This window comes from Palaemon carinicauda, chromosome 19, assembly GCF_036898095.1.
Source record: "Palaemon carinicauda isolate YSFRI2023 chromosome 19, ASM3689809v2, whole genome shotgun sequence".
Taxonomy (NCBI): domain Eukaryota; kingdom Metazoa; phylum Arthropoda; class Malacostraca; order Decapoda; family Palaemonidae; genus Palaemon; species Palaemon carinicauda.
In genome coordinates, this window is record NC_090743.1 from 116,258,092 (window position 1) to 116,268,091 (window position 10,000).

The following is a 10,000-nucleotide window of genomic DNA, read 5'->3' on the forward strand; positions in this document are numbered from 1 at the left end:
GAAAATAGCCCAGTGAGGAAAGGAAACAAGGGAAAATAAAATATTTCAAAAGGAGCAACCACATTATAATAAATATTTCCTAAATAAACTATAAATTCTTTAACAAAACTGGAGCAAGAGAACTTTAACTCAAGACAGTGGAAGACAATGGTACAGAGGCTATGGCACTACCCAAGACTAGAGAACAAAGTTTGATTTTATCTTTTACGGGTTGGTGACCGTAATATCACTCCTTCACGTCAATATATCAGATTGTAAAACAGTAATTGCATGGCAACATTTATTCCAGGATGTTTACCGTTTTTTAAGGCAAATTCTTAATTGGGTAGGACCAAGGAGGGCCAGGCAATAGCTGCTGATGACTTAGCTCTCAAGGATGGTGAGATTGCAGCGATCAAAGAAACTAACGTGTTTGATGGGGACTCGAACTCCAGTCTGGCGTTCACCAGTCAGGGACGTTACCACATCGGCCACCACAACCCTTACTTTGATTGGGAGAGACCGTGAAAGATTACTTAAAAGATTACTTATTATTATAATATGAATATTCTACTTTCAGTTTTACTTATTTCACTTGGATGGGGTGAAACTTTTATTTTTGTTAAGGAAATACAAACATAATATTCTCATTTTGACATGCGATATATATATATATATATATATATATATATATATATATATATATACATATATATATATATATACATATATATATATATATTATGACATGCCTAAGCTGAAAGTCCTCGTATTCAGTGGTAAATACTTTAGCTTAATGATGGCCTTAGCTAACACTCAGTAGGAAGCATAATAAAAATAATATTCCACCAAAATAAAATCCAAACTGTGCGAAACCATGGTCGGGTGAACGAAACTCAGCAATCTCTTATTATAATTATTAATTACTAATTATACAAATTAACATGAATTACTTAACACTTATACATGAACGAAATAGTTTCAACAAAACACTTCACTATAATAATTAAACATATGGCAAATAGTTCAATAATTCAACACAATTCAACATATCTAAATAACAAAATACACTTAGTAATAGGAGAAAGAGCCACGAACACTGTCTTCAGAACAGGAAGAATACACCTAACTTAACAAGAAATTTGAAGTACCAAAGTAAACAAAATGAAGAACATAAAGGAGGAATAATGGGAAAAATGACTTTGTTGTGGACAAGGAAGGATGAAAGTGAAGAAAGCAATCAACAGATGGCGTGCATAAAGAAAGTAAGAAAATACTAAAAACAGTTTATAATATTCAAAATGTACAATAGTGGAGTGAAAAAATTGACAAATTCCCCCCACTAAGATGGGTCCATAGCGGTGGATCCAGCTGAAGATGCTGATGGAAGGCGTGACAAGGTGTCTGCAATGGTGTTGTTAGTTCCTTTGATGCTTTGAAGTTGAATATTAAAAGGTGCCAAGGATGTAAGACAACCGTAAGAGTTTTAGGTTTTTGAGTCTGGCACGGTTGAGGAACGTGAGAGGTCGGTGATCAGTGAAGACAATGACCCGACGATGACCTTCAAGATAGGGTTGGAAGTGTTGTAAAGAAGCTACGATCGCGTAAAGCTCCTTCTCCACGGTAGCCCATCTGGTTTGTGCTCCTCTGAAAAATCTCGAGTGATAGGCTACTGGTAGGTAATGCAGTGTTGGAATACAGCTGGTGTCATTAGGAGCATAAGATTGCAGAAGTACAGCTCCATAACCTGTGCCACTGGCGTCTACCTTAGCTTGCCCAAATGAACTCTTGGCCAAGTTGATGGTGAGACCTACAGTACGTAGTCGTGTAAACAGTTTTGAGAGTGTCTGCAGATGTTCCTCCCAAGTCATGTTTGCTATGACTATATCGTCCAAGTACACATAGACGTTAGGTAAATCTCTGATTACCTCTGCCATCAGCCTCTGAAATGTAGCAGGGGCATTAGAGAGCCCAAAAGGCATAACCACATATTCAAATAGGCCAAAGGGAGTTACAAAAGCAGAGATTGATTGGGCCTTTGGGGTCAGTTTTACCTGATAGTACCCTTCTAGTAAATCAATCTGAGTCAAAATCATTGAATTACTTATATTGTCTAAAATATCATTGATCCGTGGCAAAGGAAAAGAATTTTTAATGGTGACCTTATTCAGTCTGCGGTAGTCTGTACAAAGTCGTAACTTACCGTTTGCTTTAGGTACAAGTATACAAGGTGAAGCCCAAGGGGAGGTACTTGGGACTGCTAACTTGTGATCTATCAAGTACTGTACCTCTGACCTTAAGGATTCAAGCTTCTTTCCTATCGCTCTGTAAAATGGTTGTCTGATGGGCTGTGTTCCCGGCTCCAGCAAGATGTCATGTTGAATCAGATTACAGGTTCCTGGATCATCAGTGCACAAGTCCTGAAAACTGGTGAGTAAGGAGTTTAGTTCTTTGCTTTCATTTGTAGACAAGTGTGATAAGAAGGAGTCAAGCTTACCCATTATCTCAGAGTTAGTTAAATCACTAATAGATATCAGTTCTGGTTCTTCATCAGGGTCTTCATTAGTAGTAACAACAGGATAGTCATCTTTAGACCTAAGAGTTGAGGTAGTCACCAATGTTACTCGAGGTGGTACACTATTTACTCTACTTTGGTACCGCTTCAACAAGTTCACATGAACTAATTGTGTGTCCTTCCTCCTATCTGGGGTACTAATTACATAGTTTACCTTAGAAAGACTATCTAGGACTGTATATGGGCCGGCAAACTTCTCTCTCAATGGAGCTCCTGGAATTGGATGGTATAAAAGTACCTGGTCACCTTTCTGGAACTCCCTTAACCTGGCTTTCTTGTTCCCCTGTTGCTGCATTACTTGTTGCGAGGAAAGGAGGTTAGAACATACCAAATCATTTATCTGATGAAACTTACTTTTAAGGTCTTTAATATATTGCAACGTGTTAGTAGTCTCCTCTGGTTTCTGATGCAAAATATTTTCTTTCACCATACCCAATACAGTTCGTGGTCGACGACCAAACAATGCCTCAAAGGGAGATATCCCTGTGGAATCATGTGGAGTGCATCGAAAAACATACATTAGGAGATAGAGGTCCTCATCCCAATGATTTGCCGTTTCACTGCTGTACTTACGCAAAAGGTTCTTCAAGGTTTGATGGAACCTTTCCAGGGCACCATTTGTCTGTGGATGATATATAGAGGAGTTAACATTATGAATATTCAATGTATGCATAGTTTGTTTGAAGACATGGCTTGTAAAATTAGTTCCCTGGTCACATTGTAACTCAAAGGGAAATCCTAAAACAGTGAAAACCTTCCTAAGGTTAAGTAATATAGTCTTTGCATTTATGTTTTTGATTGCAAATGCCAAAGGGTACCTTGAAGTGGGACACATAGCAGTCAGTATGTATTCATTCCCTCTCTTAGTCTTTGGTAAGGGACCAACGCAATCTATGATGAGTTTGTAAAAAGGAGTTTTGGGTACTAGTACGTTCTGGAGTGGTGCTGGCGGGATTCTCTGGTTAGGTTGACCTGTAACCTGACAATGGTGACATGAAGCAACATAGCTCTTAATATATTTACCAAGGCCTGGCCAATAATAGTCTTCACTTACTCTTTTGTAGGTCTTGTTGACCCCTAAGTGGGATTCTGCAGAATTAGCGAGGTCTAACAAGGAAAGTCTTAGAGGTTGAGGAATGACTATTTGGTGGCAATCCCTCCAAGTATGGTTAGAATTAATCTGTGGCGACCTGAAATGCCTGCAGAGAATACCTTTATTCACATAAAAATATGGCAATTTTGGATTTTCATCTGGAATTCTCACCTTTTTCCAAAGTTCACTAAGGCTGGGGTCCTCTTTCTGTAGCTCGGTAAACTCTTTCTTACCTACGTTCACCAAGTCTAAGGCCTCCATAGTTCTTCCAGTAGTTTTACTCTCACTTTTCAAGTGTCCTGCCCTGGAAGTATTCCTAGTCACAACCTGAGTTATAGCTGGTGGAGATTCAATGGACTTACTTTCTTCTTGGATTACGAAATCAGGATCTGAAATAATAAAATTAGTTTTCACCTGTGACCCTGCTAGATCATTACCCAAGATCAGCTCTACTGGAGAACACGGCAAGGATGGCTTTAACACAGCTACTTTAGCCTTTCCTGTAAAGTAAGGACTAACAATTTCCACTTCAGCAAGAGGCAGAGTCCTGGAAGAGGTTAAATCTGAAATGGTTACAAACTCCCTAGTGTAAGTTAGATTCTTCGAACCTAAGTCTGCCAATATAGACTGAGAGGAACCAGAGTCTCTGAGGCACTTCAGTGAAGTACCATTTACAGTAACATCACAAACAAATCCTTCAAACGGCTGCAACCCTTCCATCGGAGTAGTCACATGGCATGTGCTCCTTGACTGGGCATTTTTACCTTCTTTTGCTTTTGAAGTTTTGCACTGGGGAAGTGGACAATTTTCAATAGTGTGGCCCTCTTTCTTGCAGTAAGTACAGGATACCTGGGGAGATTTGGAAAAGGAAGGAGATGATTTGTTAGTTTGACCCTTTTGTGATTTATGGATTAAGTGGTAATCATCGGCGAGACTAGCTGCCTTCTTTACCAGTGTTTCACCTTTAAAATGAATGAAGGTTGAGATATGAGTAGGCACTTTCCTCAAAAATTCTACTAGAAGAATCAAATTCTTAAATGATTCGAAGTTATCAACACCTGCTCTTTCTAACCACTTATTCAACTGCCTATTTTTGAGACTACAAAATTCTACAAAAGTTTGGTTGAAAGTTTTAACAGAATTTCTAAAATTTTGTCTGTACCCTTCTATGGTAATGGAGTACGCATCCAGGATAGTTTTCTTTAACACTGTATAGTCATTTTCACTTACCAGTTGTGAAGCAACAAATGCAGCTTTACCCTTGACTTTGTTCCTGATGAGCAAGGACCAGAATTCTACAGGCCATTTTAAGGTTTCTGCGATTTGTTCAAAGTTCTGGAAGAAAACCTTGGGATCTCTCTCGTCGAAATCAAGTACAAGCTTACTGGCTTTAAAAACTTCGAACGTAGCAGGGAGTGTGGCTTCCTTTCTGTTACTTAAAGAAAGCTCCTGGAGTTTTTTCTGGTGTCTTATCTCCGCTTCTCGTTCCTTCTCTCTTGCTTCTGCTCTCTTCTCTTCTAGGTAGAGCTCCCGTTCGGTCGTTTCCTTCTTTACCTTCTCTAACTGCAATTGAAGCCTTATTTTCTCTACTTCTGTATCTACTGGAACAGGCGGAAGTACTCCTGCTGCAATTCTGAGTGCTTGTACTTCTTCATCATCTGCAATAATCTCTTGGTTAATTAAATAATCCAAAATGTTACTCAGTAATCTAGCCTTCACATAAGCAGGATCAACCACAATGTTACATTTTGCTGCTAGGTCACGCAGATCCTGTTTAGTAGCATACCTGAGCGTAGATAATTCCTCTTTGGGGTTTCCAGCAAAGCTCTCTAGATTAAAAGGCATTTTGAACAAGGTTTAATTACTCACTACACAACACTTATGTAAATACAACAAATCCTACCTACCTAACAATGAATGGCTGACCAAACGCGAACACATTACTCTGTTAATCATTCTTAACAGTATTCATATTAATAAAATAAAGTTAACAGTAGCCACACGTACATTGCTTCTAACGTAAACAAATGTAACAAGTTATATTTACTACCGAGAACCTATAATGATAAATTTAGGTAACTGCAGTCCAACGCTATTACTGTACTTATAATAGAACGCTAACAGACAGCGAGAGGAGTATTTAAATACGAATAACAACTGCTAGTCACAGAATGGTAATTACCTAAAGATATACGCGGCAACCTGACTAAACCACATGTCTAATCTTGGGGAGTTAAACTAGCGCAATTCAGTAATTACAGAAAGTCTGGAATCACGGAGTATTTGAGGTACACTAAAAGTGTGAGAATGAACTAATACTTCCGCAATGAGAAGACTTTAAAAGGAGTACAGTGGATTTTGCTAATCCAAAAGGTCTGGAGCTAATCAATGATGAGCAAGGTATCGCAAGATTAACGTAACTTATCATTTTTATATGATAGCGAGGGTGACCTTTATTATGGAAAATATTAATGAGGCGGGCATAAGAGGCGATATACGCAGAGATCCCTGTCAATTAACACTTGTTATCGACTTATCCTTCAAAAATACTTTACCTTGGTTTGAGGAGAGATGAGGTGTATTCTTGCCTGGTAACTACTGTCAAACACAGTTAATGAAGGCGAAGAACAGCGTAGCGTGGCACTAACTGTACAAATCAATGAAGCACAGTATCAGGACATATCGTTCACCGACAGTTCTTAAAAATTCACCAAAAACATTTCAAGAGTTTATAGTCGCACAACAGATTTGGAATCCCGGACAGGCCCCCAAATTATGACATGCCTAAGCTGAATGTCCTCGTATTCAGTGGTAAATACTTTAGCTTAATGATGGCCTTAGCTAACACTCAGTAGGAAGCATAATAAAAATAATATTCCACCAAAATAAAATCCAAACTGTGCGAAACCATGGTCGGGTGAACGAAACTCAGCAATCTCTTATTATAATTATTAATTACTAATTATACAAATTAACATGAATTACTTAACACTTATACATGAACGAAATAGTTTCAACAAAACACTTCACTATAATAATTAAACATATGGCAAATAGTTCAATAATTCAACACAATTCAACATATCTAAATAACAAAATACACTTAGTAATAGGAGAAAGAGCCACGAACACTGTCTTCAGAACAGGAAGAATACACCTAACTTAACAAGAAATTTGAAGTACCAAAGTAAACAAAATGAAGAACATAAAGGAGGAATAATGGGAAAAATGACTTTGCTGTGGACAAGGAAGGATGAAAGTGAAGAAAGCAATCAACAGATGGCGTGCATAAAGAAAGTAAGAAAATACTAAAAACAGTTTATAATATTCAATATGTACAATAGTGGAGTGAAAACTTGACAATATATATATATATATATATATATATATATATATATATATATATATATACATATATATGTGTGTGTGTCCATATACATTTATATGATGTGTAAATACACATATCTACATGTAAATATATAAATATAAACATATATATATATATATGTGTGTGTGTATATATATAATATATATATATATATATATACATATATACAGTAAATATATATAAATTGTATATATATATATATATATATATATATATACATATATACAGTATATATAAATAAATTATCTCTCTCTCTCTCTCTCTCTCTCTCTCTCTCTCTCTCTCTCTCTCTCTCTCTCTCTCTCTCTCTCTCTATATATATATATATATATATACATATATATAAATTTATAACCCTATAACAGTAAAAATTTCAAGTATAATAATAAGAGAAATTATCGCCAATTAAATATAAAATGAAAAGTAAAATCAGTGACCCATTCAAAGAAATTTTCCTTGACATTCCAATACTAATTACAAATGAAGTAATTATATAATATAATATAATTACTTGAGAAATCCCACACAGAAATTAATTATAATTAGTCTTAATTAGACTTAATTGGTTGGAACATTTAATTGAGTCCTAATTAGGGTGGCCGATGTGGTAACGTCCCTGACTGGTGAAAACCAGACTGGGGTTCGAGTCCCGTTCACACACTTTAGTTTCTTTGGCCGCAGCAACCTCACCATCCTGGAGTGCTAAGGATGTGGGGGAGGTTTGGTGGAGCCTATAGGTCTATCTGCTGAGTCATCAGCAGCCATTGCCTGGCCCTCGTTGGTCCTAGTTTGGGTGGAGAGAGGGGGCTTGGGCGCTGATCATATGTATATATGGTCAGTCTCTAAGGCTTTGTCCTGCTTGATAGGGCAATGCCACTGTCCCTTGCCTCTGCCATTCATGAGCGGCCTTTAAACCTTTAAATGAGTAGAACAATTACTTTATATTGTTATTTTCTTTTTCTAAAGTGTCTTATGTCTTAACTTTATCGAAGGTATATGATCAGTTTTACTCTCATTAAATTTATATAAAATTTATAAATGCCGCTTATGAGTGGCAAAGGCAAGGGACAATGACAATGCACTTGGATAAAGCCATAGAGACTGACCGTATATACTGTATACATGTGATCAGTTCCTCAGCTTTCTCCAACCAAGCTAGTACCAGGGAAGGACAGGCAATGGCTGCTGATGACTCATCATTATTATTATTATTATTATTATTATTATTATTATTATTATTATTATTATTATTATTATTATTATTATTATCAGCTAAACTACAACCCTAGTTGGAAAAGCAAGATGCTATAAGGCCAAGGGCTCCAACAGGGAAAAATAGCCCAGTGTGGAAATAAATAAACGATATGAGAAATAATGAATAATTAAAATAAAATATTTTAAAAACAGTAACATCAATACAGATATTTCATATATGAACTATAAAAAGACTTGTGTCAGCCTGTTCAACATAAAAAACATTTGCTCACAAGGATGGTAATGTTGCAGACACTTCAAGAAATTATCGAGCTTGAGCGGGACTCGAACTGAAGTGTGGCGATCGCCTATCAGGGACGTTTCTTGAGTAGAGTTTATGTTCATATGTTGATTTTATTTGTGGTTCAATAGTGAATTATCCTTTACTCAAGGAAGGATTTTTCGTAAACTTCTTAAAATGTAATTTAATATATTTGATAATATTAATCACAATCAGAATGCACAACAGTGCTTAGATACTACTACTACTAATACTACTACTACTACTACTGCTACTACTACGAATACTACTACGAATACTACTACTTCTACTATTAATACTAGTCCTACTACTACTACCACTACTTCTACTTCTACTATTAATACTACCCTACTACTACTTCTACTACTACTACTACTACTACTACTACTACTACTACTGCTATTAATACTACTCCTACTACTTCTACTACTTCTACTACTACTACTACTACTACTACTATATATAAATGTGTCCGAGCAAATATCAGAAACCAATTTGTGGTTATGTTTTCTTGATGATCAAGATGAAATATTCATCAAAATATTCTTATCTAAAAGTAGTGACTTCAGAGATAAGAAAGTCGAGGACAGATCCTTATTTGGATATGGTATCCTCTGCGTCTCAGAACTCGCTTGGATTCTCTGTGTTCCCAAAGGAGGAAGGTATTATATGTAGAAGAAATGGCCATGATAAAATACAAAATCAAGATTTAGGCTTTTCAAGTATTTTTCTTTTTTGCAATATTCTTATTACTTAGAAATAATGAGAGAGAGAGAGAGAGAGAGAGAGAGAGAGAGAGAGAGAGAGAGAGAGAGAGAGAGAGAGAGAGAGAGAGAGAGAGAGAATAATACAGTATCTATCTTTATTTGTAGCATTTTCTGGCTGAAATCTAAGAAATCATGGCGAGCAATCTAGCGCAGAATGAGGTCTTCTATATAAAAAATCTATGAAAAATCACAATTTCACCCCAAAATCAGGTTTCGACATCAATATCATACATAGAAATAAAGGTCTTGCTCAACCAAATACCCCAAATATCAGGTCTTGGGCATCACAAATACCCTCTCAAAGATCCAGGGTCACTTGACCCCAGGTATTAGTGAGGAGAAAGGATACTGAAATGAACTGCCTGATTGCTATATCAGTGGGTCCTCTGGCGGGACAAAACTGCCCTTTGACGGAATGAATGAATGATTAGTAATTATCCGGATGCCTTCTGGAGGGGAAAGGGGCTGAGGAGTAGGGGTGGGTGAAGGAAGGGGTTTAGAAAGGGGAACTAGATGCAATGAGATCAATCGATAATCTTAAGGGAGTCGAGGTCAACTCGAAAGTGTTGCTGGTATCAGATATATCCTTCAAATACAACACCGTCTTAACTCATAGAAACCCGTTCGTCGAAGGATACTCGCAGGAGAGACGCCCTTTGAAAGGAGTGCGGAACGAGGATTT

General features: G+C 36.9%; 1 protein-coding gene across 1 annotated transcript in view; it reads right to left on the reverse strand.

Moving 5' to 3' along the window:
* LOC137659248 (uncharacterized) overlaps positions 1-5,580 on the reverse strand; it is an 8,920-nt gene extending 3,340 nt beyond the window's left edge. The window contains exons 1-2 of the mRNA XM_068394280.1: positions 4,878-5,580; positions 1,752-4,496 (exon numbers count right to left, since the gene is read on the reverse strand). Of these exons, the coding sequence (XP_068250381.1) occupies positions 1,752-4,496; positions 4,878-5,492 (3,360 nt within the window). The 5' untranslated portion in view covers positions 5,493-5,580. The remainder of the gene's footprint in view (positions 1-1,751; positions 4,497-4,877) is intronic.
* Between the last annotated feature and the right edge of the window lie 4,420 nt (positions 5,581-10,000).